This window comes from Sipha flava, unplaced genomic scaffold (genome assembly GCF_003268045.1).
Source record: "Sipha flava isolate LNK unplaced genomic scaffold, YSA_version1 65_pilon_pilon, whole genome shotgun sequence".
NCBI lineage: Eukaryota > Metazoa > Arthropoda > Insecta > Hemiptera > Aphididae > Sipha > Sipha flava.
This window is the reverse complement of record NW_020273605.1, coordinates 1,403,612-1,424,799: the sequence shown is the minus strand read 5'-3', so window position 1 is coordinate 1,424,799 and position 21,188 is coordinate 1,403,612. Positions and strand designations below refer to the sequence as shown.

At 28.0% G+C, this 21,188-nt stretch overlaps 1 protein-coding gene and 1 long non-coding RNA gene across 2 annotated transcripts; one reads left to right on the top strand and one right to left on the bottom strand.

Annotated features, from left to right (window-relative positions):
* Nucleotides 1-83: 83 nt before the first annotated feature.
* On the top strand, nucleotides 84-2,031 carry LOC112691697. The gene is made up of 3 exons (XR_003149336.1): nucleotides 84-1,438; nucleotides 1,531-1,669; nucleotides 1,875-2,031. It is a non-coding gene; the product is annotated as an uncharacterized LOC112691697 (long non-coding RNA).
* Nucleotides 2,032-3,896: 1,865 nt separating this feature from the next.
* On the bottom strand, nucleotides 3,897-15,462 carry LOC112691661 (U3 small nucleolar RNA-associated protein 6 homolog). The gene is made up of 10 exons (XM_025566006.1): nucleotides 14,741-15,462; nucleotides 14,506-14,632; nucleotides 14,272-14,424; nucleotides 5,732-6,096; nucleotides 5,540-5,671; nucleotides 5,254-5,473; nucleotides 4,960-5,190; nucleotides 4,533-4,800; nucleotides 4,312-4,459; nucleotides 3,897-4,191 (listed from the first exon to the last, which is right to left on the bottom strand). Exons 1-10 carry the CDS (start codon nucleotides 14,806-14,808, stop codon nucleotides 4,134-4,136), a joined length of 1,770 nt encoding a protein of 589 aa, XP_025421791.1. The 5' UTR covers nucleotides 14,809-15,462; the 3' UTR covers nucleotides 3,897-4,133.
* Between the last annotated feature and the right edge of the window lie 5,726 nt (nucleotides 15,463-21,188).

Below are 21,188 nucleotides of genomic sequence, written 5' to 3'. Positions count from 1 at the left end.
CGCAATTTAAATATAATTTTGTGTTTTAGGGCTCCTTCAAACGTAGCCACTCGGTAGCGCTTCTTATCAGCACGTCAGTGACACTCTTCATGTTTTTAGAAGGCTTTTTAGTGGCGCTACGAATTACTGATTAATAAAGACTGTAATTAAAATGATAATGATCGAAAACTCGTTACACGGATTAATCGCGGTTCCTAGGTAAACGCGATTTTGCTAACGGGCGGACAGGCGGGCAGTTTAGGCGATTGTCCTAAAAGCAGGCGAGCAATACATATTAGTGCATATTGGTGAATAATAGTGCTAGTCGCCCGCGTCAGAAACAAAAATATTTGTTTCGGCGCGAGCGATAATATTGTTATCGATGTTATCGGCCGCCTGTCCATCCAAATAGGACATTCCACATACAAAATCTGTTTTGGATTTTATCGCTTTTCTAGTTGTTTTGCATAGTTAAATTGTATTGTTTATCGCTGAGGTAAATATTTTTATGCGTCTCTTAAATTAAAAAAAAAATGTATGGCGTCGCCCGCCCGTTCGCAAAATCGCATTCGCCTAGGATAACACACCCCCTATTGGCCCTTATCACACACGACGGTTTCGTTCGCACGATTTTTATTTGACACATAAAGCTAATAGCGGTAACAGGACAGTATACGGAATTTTTTCCGTACGGCCGCCATGATACAAGCCGTGACGACGACTGAAAAGTACATCTTATCAGTTACCTACGTGACTATAGACGCGCGTATTCACGCTACACGGTTTTTAATCGTCCGCGGCCCGTTGTCAGAACTACCAGAACCTGAATCGATTTCGCTTTATAATAGAAATAAAACAATGGATATCGGGCACAAAAATTGAAATCGTAATCAGACGGACGAAACGGTCGTGTGGGAAAGGGGCCTACAAAAATTGCAGTCGCGTATGAAACTCCCACACTTAAAAACAGTTCACGAAAAGCGCGACTTTTGGACGCGGCGAAACCGACCACTGAGAGCGTCTGTGGCGTTTTGGATCGGGGGGTGTGGTCGTGTGCGTGAAAACATCCGTACGCGTTCGTATTTTTGCCGGGTGGCTACGTGTGAAGGGGCCCTTAATGTTCGCAGTCTTGTTGAAACAGTCTGATCGGAAGAAATATGAGTGACACACGGAAATTGTCGTACGTTCTATACATCAAATTAAATCGATATGTTAAAGCAAAATATTGTTATCTGATAATAACGATATAAACAAGCCCACGCCTACGGTTTCGTTTTCGATTTTGTGACATGAATTCCGTGTCCGTTCTCGTCGTACCCGTATTTTGACTGCGTTTGCACCGTTACAAACATAACTACATTATGGCGCTAAAATACAATATTCCGTTTTGCGCCGTTCCGACGTGTGATCATTGTTCCCAGGCGAATTACACCGGAAGGGACGGTGTATCGTTTCACAGGTACCTCTATTCATTATTCTTCGATTGCTCGTCCACAACGCCAACTCGTAGAAATGCAAATTAATATTTTATTTTTTAATTATGATTTGAAGGTTTCCTACGGATCATATTAATCAAAATTATTCGGCCGAAAAAGGCAAACAAATAGACATTTGGAATCCCAATTCGTCCTATGTATGTTCAGAACATTTTGAATCGGAGGACTTTGTGATTTGAACGTTGAACTCATAGGTAAGAAAGCTGTCAGAATATTGAAACCAGAAGCTGTACTATCAATAAATTTACTGAAAAATTTGTCTACTGAAACTTTAAAAGCTAAAGATATAAGAAAATTCAATAAGATATGAAAAACTTAATAATGGAAGTTATTTAATTTTAAACTTTGATTACTTGCAACTACATTAGTACAATAAATTGTTTATTTAATTTGTTGCAGACTTTTAATGAATCAATGACCCTCAATGAAGATGAATCTCAGGAGATCTCTGAATTATTGGCTGATATTGTTGAACATTTATTAGATTAAGTATAACATTTAAGAAATATTTATGATATAATGTATTTAATATACAATGCATTGTGTTAAAAAAATACTAAACCAATTTAAAAAGCTTTTTATGAACAAAAATGGAATACTATTGATTTTATATATATAAGAAAGCATAATATTTATTGTTATTTTAAAGATAAATTAAAACGTACCAGAATATTTTAGTTAATATCGATTAACAAGAGGTGCTGTATATGATATCCACGGTTAGGCCATCATCTTTAAATGCATTGTACAAATTAAAATTGATTTATTTTGGTATAAATCTTGGTTTATTTTCAACTTCAAATACACTTGATAAGGATGTAAAATAATTTATGGTAGACAAAACAATTAACATTAAACTACTCTAAGTGTGCAAGTTAATGAAAATACTGATGACTAAAATACTGGTATATGCATTGATTACAATGAAAAATCAAACTTGTTTTATGACACGACATAATTTGCTAATCAATATTTAACTGGATGGGAAACTAACAAATGTAGGCAAACATTTTCGAAACTATGTTCTACAAATTTAATACCATACATTTAGTACTAATAAACACAGTTATTTACTTCCTTTGTGGATCAATCATTCATTATCTATCTTCTTTCTTTCTTGGGTTAATCGGCCGCTAGGACCATCCCGTCTCCCAATCAATTTTTCAGCTATAATTTCTCAAATCATTTCATTAATTTTTCATCGATCATCCATTATACGATTGAATAATAATCCTTAATAATAATTAAAAAATAAAAGAAATGCTGAAAGCTGAATGAATTTTTAAAAACTTACAGGAAATAATATCTCTAGAGAAATAGTGTTATAAAGCACATTGTACTTAGAATTATTAATAAAATGGATATCTAAAAATAATCTAAAAAACTAGTACATACATATATAAAGCAAAGTATATTTTTATTCGTAAAAGCATTTGAATATACACTAACAAACTTCATATTTTTTAAAAATGTATGTTATTTATAACTAATAATAATCAAAAAATAATTGTGAATAAAAATAGATAAATAGTTTTATACAATATTAAATATTAATATATTGTATGGTTGAAAAAAAAATGATTTATTTATAGCTTATTTTATTTTAATTATTTTTATAATAAAATCAATTAATAAAGTGAAGCAACTATTTCATAAGTATATATTATAAATGACTCACATAGTTATTATTATAAGTACAGACAACAGTCTAAACAATTATGAATATAGTTGTAATAATCTAATTTAATAGATTTAAAAAATTCTAAAACATTAAAAATGAATGAATGTATAAGAATAATTGGAAATATAATTGATTAATCAAATTTAATGCTTTTTTTCAAGACAAAATGTCATAAATAATGTTTGGTTTATATTCTATAATTATGTATATTTAAAAAATTTTCCAAAAAATTTATAGTTGTACCTCAGCTGTACTATAGTGATCTAAGAAGCATATGCTGAAAATTTACTACTTGAAAAATTTTAAAAAAAAATATTTTTCTACAACTGGTATATTTACTTTTTAATTTTTAAATGTTTTAAAAATAATCTTAGAAATAAATAATAAAATGTCGGTAGCGTTGTGCATTTTAAATAATATGATCGTTATCTAATCAATTTACAATTAATACAATTAATCTTACAATCAAAAATTGTACATTTTTATTACAAACTAATTTGTTATTGATTAAATTTAGTTATATTTGATGGTCATGAGTTCATGAAAGTATCTATAACTATTTAAAGTTAATAATATATTTCTTGTAGATTTAAAATTTAGCAAATTTTGATTTGACTATTTCGCTTAAAAAAATTACTATAAATTCAAAAAATGTATTCATTTGTTGAATTTAAATATAATAAAATTTAAATAGAATAGAAACTTATGTAGAAACTTCTTACAATATTTTGCTGAGAAAATACCATAAAATATGTAGTGAAATTAAAGATTAAAATAACACCTCTAAAAAGTAGATAATTTTGATATACCAAGCAGGTGATGTATACACATTGGAATGCTGTTATCACCTCTTAATGTTTTACTACATAAGTACAAGATCTGTTCATATGGGATTAAACATATATTTATAAATAATGTGTTGAATCAGTTTAATTAATGATAACCATTCTTTTATAAGTTAGTTACATATTATCAAACTAGTCGTCTTTAGGTCCAAAATAGTGAACGGTTCCATCTGGATATGTTACTTTTACCCTAAAATAAAAATAGAATATGAATTTTAAAATTAACACAATGTTGGAGTTATTGCTATTAAAATAAATATAATAATATATAATATAAAAATATAAATAATTAAAATATAAAATAAAATACTTTGTTCCTAGCTTAAGTCTTTCAAATTTCATTTTCAAGTCACTTATCAAAACTTGGTCCAATACTGAAGAAGCAGATTGGAAAACTTCTACTGCCTCTTTGTAATGACCCTCAGAATAATTAAATGCAATAGCATCCATCCATAGTCCTATAATTACATATAATTTTTTTAATGTCCTTATATATATATAAGTAGGTTACAAAAGTTAAATAATACTGACCAATATCATATCGAGAGTATTTAAAACACATTTCCACATACAAATTATTGATAAATGAGTTATTCTTAGGACTTTGATGCTTTTCAAAAGAAATCATAGATTTGTATAACTCGGGATTATCTTCTATAGTATCCTTCAATGCTTTAAACAGTTTACGAGTAGCAATTCTACCCTGGGTATTTTCATACCATTTCAAATATTGAACTTTATATTCAGTGCGAATTTGTTCATACTGACAAACTATGGCTTTATTGTAAAATTCGTCAATCTACGAAAAAAAAAAAAAAATACAAATAACAAATTTTAAATCATACCACATACTTCCAACAAATATTCCATATGTTTATTTCAAATTAATAATATTATAATACACGGAAAAAAAATTTAATGGTTGAAACAACACACATGATGGTATCGATTGTATTACCAATTTTTTATCTTTTGTTCTTTTTATAATAAAGCTCATCAAATTCCATAAGCACAAAGAGTTAACTTCCAATGCTTGAACACCATCATTTAAAACTCTGTACGCCATATCAAATGAATTAAGATTCAAATAAAATCCCAATATTTGAAACCAAATTTTTATACAACTTTTGTTCATTTCAATTGCTCTCTTGACTACCACTGGGTCATGTTCCTTGATTGAAAATTCCGCCTTGGTAAAATAATAATTTGGTTTTATCAAATGTTTAAAAATCTAATAATACGATATACATACCCAATGAACATAAAATTCTTTGGGCAGCGCATGAATATCATGTGCATGTTGAAACACTCGTTTCATATTTTCAATCAAAAAAGCTTCAATTGTTTCATTTGCAATACCTATACGATTCCTAATTCCTATGATATGCTGAGCGTATAATTTCCATAAAACTTTTTGTTTTTCGGGGCTTTCATTTGCTTGTATTCCGTTTTCGAATGCATCAAAACTGTTCCTATAAATTCAAATTAATGACAATACCTGTCAAATTATATTTTTAAACAAATTCATGAATACTTACTGCATTCTACGTCTACAATGTGCATCATACTCAAGTTTTCCCGTATCATATCCATAGATAAATCCGCTATAGTTGATTTTTGATAATTGTTTCCACATTAATACATTTTCTGAGTATTTCTCTATCATATCCCTAGATTATATACAAGGTATTTAAAAATATTAATTATTATTAAATTAATTTATTATTTACTTGATCATTATAGTTTGCAATTCATAAACTTTACTATCATGAAACGCTTTATCAAATAATTTTAAGAGAAATTTCAAATCGTTCTTGAAAAGTTCGAAATATTCTTTGTATTTTTTTAATACGATTGAAAGTGAATCGCCATTAGTTTTTTTCATCATCAGAACTTCAAACGTGAAATGTGATATGTACAGCGGCTTATAACTCGCATGATGAGAAATGCCATACATGAGGTAACGTCTAGCAGCCGAAATGTCCGATTTTGAATGGTATATATATCTAGCTGCCATTACGTACACCCTTGGATCAATATGCTTTTTGGATATTAGTGCAGAAAACGAGTCATTATCCTCAGATATAAATTCTTTCTGAAATCAAGATACCCAATCGTATAAATCGATAACGTTGAGTGGTTGAATTTATGTTAGGATTGATTTCATGTGCTGCACCTAGTAGTTGACTTTGAGCCAACTAGCAGTAAATATATTAAACTTAATAATTTAGTTTACTTATTATAAAAGTGAGTTTGTTACTCATAACGCGATTATTTACATCTGAACGATAAATTATTTTTAAATTAAAAAAGAAAATGCAAAATGATTCTTTTAATTTATTTTTCGTACAATAATTAATTTTTGAAATACATTTATGAATTTTATGAGTAAATCGCAAACCTATGTTATTGATTAAATAATAACATTTTTATTGAAGTCTAATTAATTGAACAAATTGATTATTGCCAAGCGATTCTGTTTTAGTATTAGGTAAAAAGTTACAACAGTTACGGCAACTTGAAATATTACCTCACGGTATTTCCAAATGGTGGGTTTATAGCTGGTATTTTTTTTAAAAAAAAAAAAATAAAAAAAGTTAGATGTTGATAAAACTAGATGTTGATAAAATCATTAATGAATCAACCTTAAATTTTATAAAATTTTATTATATTTTATAAATGTGGTTTTATATGTTGAAAAATAAATAAGTATAAATATCAAAATGGTTTTATGTTAATGTATTATAATAAATTAAATTTATTTTTAAGCATTATGCCGGGGGAGAAAAGAGATGGAGTCTCCCACTTAAATGTGTTTGGAAAATTACCTGGACTTCCACCCCATGAAAAATTCCTAAATACGTCACTGTATGGAAGAGGACGCGTCTGGATAAAACTGTGCCCATGTGGCTGACGCTCACATTTAAAACAATACAAATTTATATTAAGGTGTTGATATTTTTAACGTCCATTGCGCGTTGAAGAAAAATACGTAAATTTGAAATTTACGTTCGTACGAACGCGCGTAATTTTTAACGTACTCTACTCGTGTGACCGCTCCCATGACTGTTATTATATTTCTATGATGCACGTCAAAGAGTACGCGTGTATCGACGCACTTTGGGCCCCAGTCTAATGCCTCGTCCCATTCGTTGTCGGGTTTTATTTTTGCCCGCACAGATGATGACACGAGTCGATGTTACCCGACAACTGAGACAAGTAATGGTGGAATGCAGCGTATTTGGGACGACCATTAAAATATCAAAAATTGAAGAATGGTCGCAACGTCGTCACGTAATACATGATACGCATGAATGTTGCAAATGTGTACCCGCCTTGTTTAGGGGCTACTGTAGGTAGGGATGGTCATAAAACCCGAATATCCGGATATCCAAATCCGGGTTTGAATCAAATTCTTATCCGGATTTATAGATTTGCTTTTTATGTGACTTCAGACTTACAAATATTTTTAATGTATGGTAAAATAAATTATTTTATTATAATGAAAATTTAACAAAATTATATAAAATTAAAATATTATTAGTATATAAAAATGAGTCATTGAACAGCAAAATCGAATTGAATAATCCGGATAATCCTTGAAATCCGGATATGCCCACCACTAACTGTAGGTAATTTTAATTTTATAATAAATTTAATTGTGTAGGTATTAAATACTAACATTAAATTTGGTTTATACAGGCTCGTATTTGAAAATTTGGCGTCCATGGGCAAATAATTTATGCCCCCCCCCCCAAATAAATAATAATAATATAACACTTATTATTTCGTCTATAATCGAGATTCTTGAATACTAAAATATAATTTATAAATGAAAATCGTTTAATACTTTTTTTAATTAACAAATTATAACATAATAAAACATACTATTTCCTTTTTTTTTTAATTAAGAAACTATAATATAATAAAAATACAATTTTTTTTTATTTACAAATTATAACATAATAAAACATATTTTTTTCTTTTTTTATTGTTTTATTTTTTTTTTTATTAGGTACATAATTTTCAATATTTATTTTTCTAAAATATTTTGCCGCTTATGAGACTTGACGTCCCCGGTCATATGCCTACCCGTGACCCCCCCCCCCCTAAATACGGGTCTGGGTTTATAGTACATTTGTGTAAAGGTGCGTTTACATTAGAGCCCGAACACGAATGAACGCAAGCGAATGCTACCGAACGAACTAATGTAAACGGTGAGGCCGAACGCGAACGAACGCATTCGTTCGCGTTCGCCCCAAGAGCGGTACGATCAAAGAAATTCTCCGTTCAGTTTAAACGGCATTCGGCCCGTATCGCTTTGTCGATACTAAATGTGTATTTAGTAGGTACTTAGGAGTGAAGATTTTTGTAGAAGCGAAGATAGTCGAACACGAACGAGTGAACAATGTAAACGGTCGCGGCCAAATTTCTAGCAAATATGCGTTCGTATTCGTTCGGTAGTATTCGCTTGCGTTTGTTCGTGTTCGGACTCTAATGTAAACACACCTTAAGAGGTATTTCACAGAATAAAATCGTCGTTGCGTGTAATTTAATACTAACTACTACGTATGTATACTGCCGCCGTCTCAACCCGCACACCATATCGTGTTGCGATAAGCGTCGCGCCGATAGCTGTTCCAGTGGTGTGCATACAAAAAATATACTATTACATAATTTTAAATATTTAATAAAAAACTAAATGCTATATTCAAATTTTCGTCACACAATCGTCTTCTGTGCAAAAAAAAAATACATAAGAAACGTTTAACAAAAATACGAAAATATAGTTTAAAGCCAAGTAATTTATCGTGTGAGGTAAGTAAACTGGGACAAGTGCTACCCTCGTTGAAAAAAAAAATAATATTAAAAATAAAGTATATTTAGAAAAACTAAATAATGGATAGTAAAAATAAATGTTGACAGTTTTAGTTCAATATTTTCACATTATTTTTAAGATAGGGGTCTAAGCTACCTCTCCAAAATATCTATAAATATGTCTATGATTAATTATTTAATATAATTTTTACTATAAAGAGCCCTTAGTTACTATGATTTTTTGTTAGATAAATAATTTATTTTCAAATGCGTATAAATATAATATATATAATTATACAATGTAATATATTTATTAAAAAAGGGCTTATTGCCAATACTTTCGAGGACTAAATGAAATATCAAAAGCTCTCAATGAGTCAAAATGTACAAGCACAGATAATTTTTAATTTAATAGAAATATATATATTTATAAATATTTAAAAAACCTTTAGTTATCAAATATATATTTAGATAATTTAACATTTTTGGGGGGGCTGATTTAAATTTGTTCGAGGGTCGGATGCGGTCCTTGAGCCTTTGTATGAAGACCCATTCTTTATACTGCCTATAATCCGATAGAAAAAAATGGTTTCTATTCAAATTTTATCAACCTTGGATACTTTATTTTATTACATTATTTTACTTTATTATAATATTTTACTTAAAAAATAACTTACTTATACTTTGTTTTATTTTCATCGTTATTTACACAAAAAAAGGTGTATGTAAAATAATTTATACGAATACGTTTTACTTACTAACAGTGCTTTTTCCCTTGGCCCTAAACAAAATTCTCAATTAAGTTTTTCTTGATTTTAAGATGACATAAGCAGTATTCAGTGACATGGGAACATTTTTTAAAAAATAACTCAGTGGTAATCAGGGACTGCCGCAGTAAAGATATTGTATAGCAATTTTGTTGCAATGTATCATGTAATTATAACTATTTATTTTTGTATTTTATTAATTCAAGTTACACTTTTTGAGTATGGTGACCGAAAATAAAAATAATTAAATAAATAAATATAAAAATATACAAATAAATAATAAATTATTATTAAAGACTGGATTTAATTGCGTTAAAAATACTTAAAATTGCACTAAAAAGATGCCAAAATTGTGATGAAAATGTATCGAAATTGCAGTAAAAATATGTTAAAACTGCAATAAAAAATACATTAAAATTACAAAGTAAAATCATATCAAATGTATAATTATTAATTACTTAAATAATATTATGGACATTAATATATTTACAAAAAATATAATTTTTCTAAATTTAAATTTATAATTATGTAAATCTCTAAATTGTGTTCTTGAAAATTTTATTGTCTGTTGTTTAAATGTGTTTAAATAATAAAAAAGTATGCGCAACATCTACATTTGTTATCGGTGCATATTTAAAATTATTTTAAAACTTTTGTGTCATATATAAATTAACATTTGGATTTCTTACCATAATCTCAGACTAAGTTTTAATAGTTTTATATACTACATTTTTTTCTATGGCATATTTTAATTTATCTTTAACTATTTTCCTATTGGGACAGGGAATATTTATCAAAATATTTTCAGTTTCACTAATATGTTTAAATTATTAAATAATTGGTTATTTGATTTTTCTAAAATTGTAAGTTTTGTGGATAGCTCAGATAAATATAATTTTAAAAATGCTAAATTACATTTAACTACATGTAAAAATTGGCGTTGTAGTTAAATTTTTATTATAAAATTACTTTAGAAAAAATTATTTGTATATTTTACTGTGTGAAGTTTAAAAAATTTGCAATAATTGCAAAAAATTGCATGATTCAATTTAATATGAAGACTATAATTAATATGATTTGTAAACATATTTGATCCGATTTGATTTACCTGGTATCAATAAAAAGTTGCTATATCAATTAAATCCGGTCTTTAATTATTATATATAAATTATTATAATAATTAATTATTATATATTTTATCTCTAAATACTTAGAGAGTTCGGAGCATTATAAATAGGAATATTAAATTAATACGCGGCAAGCACGTAAAAATAAATTAGCACAGAACAGCGTAAATTACAGATTGTCAACAAAAATTCAGATCAGACAGTTAGGGTGCCTTCACACGTAGCCACTTAGCAGCGCTTCTTAGCAACGTGTGAATGGCGCTGCTCGTGTTTTTTGAAGCCCGTCAGTGGCACTGCTCGTATTTTTAGAAGCGCGTCAGTGGTGCTGTTCATGTTTTTAGAAGCGCGTTAGTGTTGCTGCTCATATTTTTAAAAGCGTAATTAGTGGTACTACGAATGTGTATCGGTAGACAGTTTGTGAAGGCAAAAACATACCACATCAGTCTCAAAATGGACGTGGAAACTGAATTATTGCTGGCGATGTTATAAATTAAAAAAAAAAAAATGTAAAAATACACCAAGAAGATTCTAGGTACATCTACTGCTTCTGGAAAGACCGAACAGAGGATTATTTAATACACTATTTGATGACATAGAAGGAAATGATGAAAAATTTTTTCCATATTTTCGTATGTCAAAAAATACATTAAAAGAACTTTTATCTGGTATCAAAAATAAAAAATAAGAGCTATTGACAGCACTCAGAATGATCAATAAAGATTGATATTAAAATAATAATTGAACTCGTTATGCGGATTAATCGCAATACTAACGCGCTGCCGACGCGCTGCTGACCAGCTACAAAAATAGACGCGCGATTGTGGTTGCGTGTGAAACCCCCAATCTAAAAACACGTTCTATCTCGAGAAGCGCGACTTTTAGTCGCCGCGTTCTGCGGCGAAGCCAGCCACTGACACCGTCTGTGACGCTTCAAATTAGTGGCCGTGGTCATGTGTGAAACCATCTATATAAACTAATGTTTTTCCAACAGCAGCGCTGCTAAGAAGCGCTGCCGAGTGGCTACGTGTGAAGGCGCCCTTAAACTTGTAGATACACAAGTCGGCAACTCCAATTTATATCTAATTTCATCATTGATATATATATGTATATTGTATATTATAGGTACATTTATACCTGCTACCTGCAAATATACCTGCAAACAATAGCCGACGAACGCTGACTTTCTACCGGGGATAGCGCGGTACAACTAGTTCGGTTCGCCGCGCGGTAGTCTGAGAGGGGGATCTTAGCGTTCAGGTACAGGCAAGCTTTTACGTAACAAAATTTTTTTTTCTGTCACCACGCTTCTGGCGTGGTGACAGACCATCACCAAACCCAGGTCCGCGCTAAGAGTTATACAATAGCTTAAAAATTGTAACAAAATTACAGTTAGTTGTTAAATTCTCATGCGTAGATCTACAATAAATTGGCTGGGGGAGGGTAATTTTTTCGAAGTTTCAAAAAAAATATACACAATTAAAAACTAATAACAATAAATTACTAATCAAAATTAGAACTTTAATAACTATTGTTAATTATAATACTTATATCATTGATTAAATATTGTATATTTAATCAATGCTTATATTTACTCGTCAACAATATTATCGTTATTAGTTTATAATCACTCTTAATATTTCTAGAATTTTGGTAGAAATGATGAGCAATATTTTAGTATTTTAAAAGATGATGTTTAAATAAATTTATATATATATAAACACAATATAAATTTATAAATTAAAAAACACAATTTATCCATATAATAATTCATGAATACCAAGGACCTAATCAAATTTGAACAGATATGAAGTTTTTGACTGTTCTTTGAAGTTTAAACTGTAACATCAAAACCTTTTTTATGGGAAACTAAAATTAACTAAAACTTTTATGCCATGGAAATTTCCAAATAATAGGACTTGAGGTTTTTTGAGTTTGTATGAGTCTATCTTCATAGATAGGAAAGGGAGAACTATTGATATAGACCAAAAGGTCACTTGAATAGTATAAAAATTAAAAACGTTGTACTTTGGAACTTGGTGGTATTTAGTTCCATTAATTTTTACTGTTTTCGGACTAATATTTATCACTCAAATTGATTGAACAAAAGAAAAAAAAATTTACTAAAAAAAACCTATAACGAGGAAATATAAATTTAACAACAAATTTAGGATGATGTAAATTAATAATAGTCGATTTGAATATTTATTAGACAAAAAAAATATAAAATGTATAAATCATATTTTTTGTTCTAGTAGTCAATTTTAATTGTGTTATAAGGTAAATTCAAGTCATAAAAATATTGAAAATTATATACTAGCAAAGCAAGAAAACTTTACTTTAAGAATAATTGTTTTCTTCTATTTCTTTAGGGAATACATAGTTAAAAAGCTTGGATATAATAAAAATCATTATAAAATAAAACAAAAGTAATTAAATTACACTAGGTTAATAACGATGGTACACTATATAATTAAAGCTAATTTATTGACAAAAATGCATAGGGATAATTAAAACCTACAAAAATAAATTCTCAACAATTGCACAAGATTTGCATACCTACCCAAAACAAATTACTTTATACTCACAAAATGCTGAACATTTTGATTTTGTTAACGAGATGAATAAAAAATTAAATATTTATTTTTATTTTTATTGAAGTAAGTATTTTATGTAAACCTTTTTCAATGAATTGATTAAATATTTAATTTATAAAAAAGTTTATGATCAGAGATTAATTTTAGAACTTTGGCAACAAAAAACTAAATTAAAAAAAAAAAAATTGCAATCTACATTATTTAAAAACCTATATAACAAATTGCATAAAGCACTACTATACTAATAACAGAATATAATTCATATTATTTAAATATATATTAATTATAACTTGAGTTAAGCAAAAAATTATTCACAGCTGTCAAAATAAAATATTAATTTTCAAGCATTCTACATAAGATATATTCTTTATATTGAAATTAATTAAAATAACTTTAAACTCAATCAATATTTGAAGTGAAAGGAACATTGATTATATTTTAAAATTAAAAAGCTAAGCAGAAAAGCATACGTGCATATGAAGCAAATATAAATTATTTTTAATATATTTCAGTATTGCTAATAGTAGATCAATTATATAAAAACATACAAAAGATTAGCAATGATTAATAAGCAATTATAATCCAGTGTTTCTTTAAATACAAAATTATAACATCAGATCTGTTATGTAAATATTTTAGTAAAAACTTTAACTTAAAACTTGTTTTATTATAAAACTCATCAGTAAGTAATGAGAAAATGTAATTGAGTTTTATTTTATTGCTACAATTTAACACTTAGTACTGACCTATTTTGTATTACCAAAATATACTACTATACCTGTTTGAATAAACTATTTTAATTCTTATGATGATTAATATCAATTTTATGTCAATGAGTTATTTAAACATTAATACTGTTGAAGATAATATGATCTAAAAAGCTTTGCAGCAGAAGCAAATAAATTATGCAAAAAAATTTATTATCAACATATAAGATTTGACGAAAATTATTTTTTTGACTTACAAATTTTGTATGAAAGAACATAAATTTTTTAATATGTACAATGTCATAGGAATATAGACGAAACATGTGTGCATACAATCCGTTAATACGATTTGCTAAGATTTTCAGTACGTCCAAGCCTTTCCTGTCTTTTTCTGATTCAACAACTTGTTTCTACACGGGAAAAAATGCCATGTTACTAGATATAATTGAACTCAGTGATCATGCAACAGCGCGGCGACGGTTCAAACTTACATCATATTCTTTCTTGGTCTCGAAGAACAATTGAGTTTCGGCTACGATGTGTTGTAAACATTCCCCAATGGTGGACTCGGAGCGTTCAATTTTTTCCGAGAATGATTTACGTTCTACAGCTAGCTTCCTATGAGGGAGTGCAAAAACGATGATTTTTCAAAACATGTATATAGGGAAGAAAGGAGAGAAAAAAATGAAACGTAAAAACAAATTATGTCACGGCGACAACACTCACATTAAGCCACAACTATTGGTGACGAACAGATCTTCACTCTCGGCATCTTCTATAGTCGGATTAGACATGGCTGGTTAGGCACGACCGTCGGATGACGACACGGACGAACAGCAACGACACCGAGAGATGTGCGAACGAAAACGGTCCGGATTTCTATGGGGATAGCAATTATTTAATCACGCGCCGTTCAGCGATTACAACTGCAAAACGACGAATGAGCGCGATAACGAGGAAAACGAACAGCGGTCGGGCAATGTTGTGTGAACGCGGTACTGTCGCACGGGGTGGACAAGAAACACGAGGGTATAGTGTAACCGCGACGATATTAAAATATCATTTAAATTATTGTTTTCAATCCAGACGGCGACGGAGGAAGGTAAATTAGTCAATGACAAAGGAACGGATCGCAATCGATATGATGGGGGAACGGACGCGGGACAATGATTACGGAAAACAAACGCCTTCTGATGGGCGTGTACGGATGGTATTTATTTTCTCTTTCTTTTCCCTCTTTTTTCCACGGCCGCCCCGGAGCATCGATACTGAAATCACGGACGGTTCGGTTGCAGCGATGAAACGAAAGACAGACGCAGTTAGCTGGACGAAAATCGATAGAGCTCGAGTCGCACGTACTCATTTGTCGTGTCCGCGGCTGGCCGACGCGCATCTCCGGTGCTGCCAACAACCCGAGACGACCGTCCCTTTCCACGCGTTTCTAACGTCATTGGTACCGTTCACGACGGGATTTATTATGCTTGTGATAATTATAATATATTATTATAATTATGAGTATATCGTTCGTCCGTCCTAGGAATGACAAGACTTGAAACTCCTTGTTATCGAGGTGATAACATAAGTCCTGATAGTATTAACACGGGACGACGTATCAGTGTGCATTTTTTTAATATTATCGTAAAGCTCGACTTGTACAGTAATCCGTGATCCATTGTGTCCCTTTTCAACTAGGATAGTAACTGCACATTAAATTAACTGCTCAAACATTTAGTGTTCTCCACTTGTTTTCTGTATAATCACCTTCCTCGAGTTACACCGTTTGTGTCGGTAAATTTTTACAAATACAAATTTCAAAATACGCATCGTGTGCGTGTTTATATAAGGCAGATTATTTTTAAGCGTTATACTAATATTTTTATTATTTGTTTGTGTTAAGTTTTACTCTATCGTGCACTCGGAAACAAAAAAAACGGTGCTATCGATCAGAAGCATATTTGGTTCATTTTTCAACTTGTACATCACACCCCGTTTTTCCATTGTTCGCTTTACGTATATTTCAGTATTATATGGCCGTCATAGTATATACCTATTAGGTTTAAATATCGGGAATACCCATAGTCTGCGGTGTTAAGGTATATATAAACTTGAAAACCAAACTATCATCAGAATATCTTATGTAACTTTAGTTTTTATGTGCAAAATAGGTACTCTTTAAACAAAAGAGGAATGTGACCGGTAGTATAATAGTAATACATGTTCAGCAACTATGAGACATTACATTTGTTCCAAGGTAGTTATACATATATAATGATTTGTAATTATTGAGAAAGCATTCTCATACCATCATGACCTATCACTGATGCTCATCACATTTTAGAGCTGGCTCATCAGTATCTTTTTTATTCTAGAGCAAAATTGCTTATTCATTTTTATTTATTACAACTCCCTCTTTTTATTGATATAGAAATCACAAGATACCTAATTGCCTCGTTGTAGATGCTCATAGTGAAATAATATGTATATATATATATATATTATAATATTAATATATCTAAAATACCTTTTTAAGTATTTTGTCTTATAGATTATTTTAATCATTATATTTGTTTAAATAATTACTTATCATATACATTTTTCTTTATGTATTATTAATTTTATAATATACATCATTACATAATTTATTTTCATTATTTTAAGCATAATGAAAAAACTTAAAAAAAATGAAAAATAATACAACCAACTTCTAATCTAATTATTATTATATATACTTTATGAAATTTAATATGTTGTCAGCAAGCACAAAAACAACATAATGTAAAAAAAAACACTACTCCAAAAAGAATAAAGAAAATATTTTTAATTTTATGCATTACACATTGAATTTTTATTTCACATTATTTCACAAAGTACAATAAATCCAGAGCAAATAATAGTATAAATACAAAAAAATATGTAATATTAATAAAAATATTTTAATTTCAATTGCATTTTATGAATTTAATTAATTCATTGAGGAATCCATAGTTAAAATCTTACACAATTTAATTTAAAATTAAAAAAAACATGTTTAGAGTGACTTAACAAGACAATCTGGTAACATTATATTCTTACAGCAATAAATATGTCAGTATTTTTGTATCTTTTAGTATTGATGATTAAATAATGATATACCTAATCAGTAAATGTTTTTTTAGACATCCAAACAAGGTTTTTAAGTTTAAATAAATTATTATTAAATTATTGAAGAACTTCAAGTATCAATCTAAGAGTTGACCATGGGACCAGTCTACACATATTTTACCATGTTCTGGAACTACTGATGTAGGATATGATATTTTTAGTATTTTATATTTAAAGATATTTCATTTTTTAATGCTAAATTTATTACTAGTTCTAACAAATTAACAGTATAAACATTTAGATTATATATTAAAATAGTATTAATAATTGTAACAATCTTTAAATCTAAATAAACTTAAGTTAAATTATGTATTATTCTTCCTAAACGGAAATGTAAATTACACTAGGATTTATAATATATGCTTGGGTAATAAAAAATTTTATTTGTAAAAATATTTTAATATAAGCAAAAACAGACTGTGACTTCTTATATTACACCTTAATTCAGCTTTTATGTTTACAAATTCTATTTTCAAAATATTTATCAATTCAGGGCTCAAAAATGAAAATGCTCTTTTATAAAATTGTTATGTTTCTATGTGGTAATCACGAGTATAATCATACTTAATTAATCCAACCCAAACATGTGTAAGTATAAAAAAAATTTAATCATTGAGAGTAATATTCAAGACAGAAATCACTTACCAACATCATTTTGGCCAAAATGAGAATCCATAGTTAATCATATAATTTTCTAATAAATATTTCATTAATTGTTTTTGAAGACTTTTCAAATATAATCATGAGTGTATATAACTGTTTACACTTTGGCTTAATTTCAATCAGTTATTTATACAATTTATGAGTAAAAGATAAATCTTTAATATTATGGGCTTATTTCATATACTTAAGTTTAAAAGCGGAACTGATGTCTTCATATTCAACAGATATGGCTTGATCATACAATTCTCCTAGCTACAGTGGAATAAGAATATATAAGTTTATGAACTTGAAATAGGTATTTAGATATATAGTCGACTATCGGTAACTCGAAGTTCAAGGAGGAAAAAAAATTCGACTTACTAAAAATTTTGAGTTATCAAAAATTTTAAAAAGTATGTTTTTATTTTGAAATCATTTTTACATTAATGAAATAAAAAAAAATGTTTTCGTACATTAGTATTTACATTTTATTATTTTTAAAGAACTGGTGTAAAGTTAATTGCTTTTGTTTATTTAATACATTGTTCTCAATTCTATTTTCTAAAATATCTTGTGGCTTAAATAAATAATTTTAAAATTATTTTTTATGTCTTGGTCTAATGGTTGTTATACAGACATAGTATTAGGAGATAAAAATTGCACTTGAATAGTATTAAAAGCTAATTTTAAATTATGTGCAGCACAATTATCAATAAAAATTGAGACTTTCCTTTTCTCAGTGACCATTTTTTAAATTTCATTAATAATAAATTAAAAATTTTAGGCGCCATATAGGATTTTTTGTTCGCATAATAATCTAATGGTAATGATATTACTTGTTTGAAATCGTAGTTTTTTCAACTTATCAATCAAAAGTGGTCTTAATTTTTCTGTGTCAGACATATTTGCTCCTAACAGAAGTGTTACTCTTTATTTACTATGTTTTCCACCTGAAAAAAATTTGCCTTTAAATATGAATTTTTTTTTCAGTTAAAAATTTGAAAAATAATAAGTCATGAGCGAAAAATAATCGCCTTGATAAACAATTTTTAGTACTTAATTTGGATAAGAAAATTCGAGATATCGAAAACTTGTCAAATTAATTTTCGAATTAATAAGATTATTTAAATATTAAGTGTTATTGTTATTTGGAGGGGAATTTTAATTATTCGAGATATCGAGAATTTTGAGTTATCAAGATTTAAGTTATTGAAAGTCAACTGTATTAAGATAACTTAAATATAATTATAATTAGTATTTATGCATAAATTAAAATGAAAAATATGTTGCTATTCACAAAAAGAAAGTTGTTTAAATAAATATTATAATATCATTAATAATAAGGTTCAACAAAATTTTTAAATATATTGATGGACAAAAGTAAAAAGTCTTATAAAATAAGGCATCATTTCATAGGTAATAATATGTAAATATCTTACTTTACTCTGGTAGTTGTCACTTTCTTAATAAAAATTCATGATTTCCCATAAAAGTAATGACTTTTCTTTCAATTCTTGAACACAGTCTCTACAAAACTCTTTCCATTACTTCTAACGTCTTCAGATCAGCATAATGTTTCAATATAGGTATCAGTCTCAACATCTATATTATTATTATACATCTCAATTTCTTTCACAAATATAGCTTGGTCAGAGCTTTTAGAAATATATCGGCTTTTATAACATATTACATTTTTATTATTGTAAAATTATTAAAAAAATTTGTCACAGACATATCCAATAAGTGTAATGTTCATTACTTAGTGCTCCTAATATCATGTGCTCATTGAAATACTTTACTCATTGTTTTTGAATAAAACAACGAAATCGTGTTATTTGTAAACCCTAATATTTTCCAAACATCTATATCTGTAAAATAATGTTCAGCATAGATAGATATATTATATCGTTGAATTTATAACTGTACCTTTTAAGTAGTATAGGTAATGATAAGATTGATAATATTAATCGGTTTTCGATTACGATTATTGTTATTTATAATAATACATACATACATATGTACTTGGTTATTTGACCTTCGAGTTAACGAGGTATGTTCATTGTACATGTTATATTTTATTATATAATTTCGAGTTATAAGCTAAAATTCAACTAAAAATTACTTCGAAATTCGAATTATAGAGAAAATTTATCACATATATTATATGTCGGAAGCCAGGGGCCAAGGCATTCCTTCGAGACATTGAAAATTCGACTTATAGAGGTTCGAGTTATCGAGGTTCCACTGTACTTACTTATATGATACTTTGTTACTATAAACTTATAACTATTAAAGTATATATTTGTATTGAGATTTATCAATAAAAGGTTAAATTTGATAATATTATTACAATAATACTAAGTACTTACCTATATAATTAATATAATATTGTAAGTACCTACTTTTATATTAGTGAATAATATGTTATATTAATTTAGTTTTTATTAGTTTTTATAACTGAGTTGGTCAGCAAATAATTTATGATTATTACAGTAATATTTAATATTATAATGTAATCAAAATTTGGATTCAATATGATAATATAATAAATTAAAAATATTTTTTTATATTTTCATTGTGTATATTATTTTTATTATAATAGATATGGAAAAAACATAAAGTTAAAGTATACTAAAAATATATCATTATACATTATTTTATTTAAGGATAATTATTTTTTATGATATTAAAACTAAAATTTTAGTAAATTAGAATTACACTAAATTAACTGAATAAAAAAAGATACTACAGATTGAAATAAAAATATTTTGTAAATATCATGTATCTACTATTTTGGGATTGAAAATATTTTTCCTTTATGAAAATTGTTAATTAAATTAACAATGATAGTTGTTCTAATAATCTGTCAGAATATTTAATTTTTGTTTAGAAAAATAAATTATTATATTTTTTAGCTTTTCAGAACATAACTTAAATATAAATATGTACTGCAAGCATTAGATATAAAAAAAAAAGTATTTGTAATAAATTATTAGATATAACTATAAAATAAATTATTGGATTTTCAATCCCAATACTTAAAAATGTTTTTTGATAATTTTATATAAATGAAAAATTCATGGTTTTTTTTGCAATCCAGTAAAACTATGAAAATAAAAATTGATTTAGTTTTTCATACAGCTCCCAATTAAAATGCGAATAACTCTAAAATACCCCAAAAAAATTTTTTTTTAAAAAATAATATTATTTACGAACATATTTCTATAGGTAAAACGTGCTGCCTCCCCCTCCCCCCATTTAACGAATGCATTTTTTCTTTTATTTACAAAATCCTTACGGAACTCCATGTATTTCGTTTTTTGTATTAGTGTTGCAGGTACAATAGATTACATAGAAACTATTGAGTAATATAAGTGATCTACATGGTTGT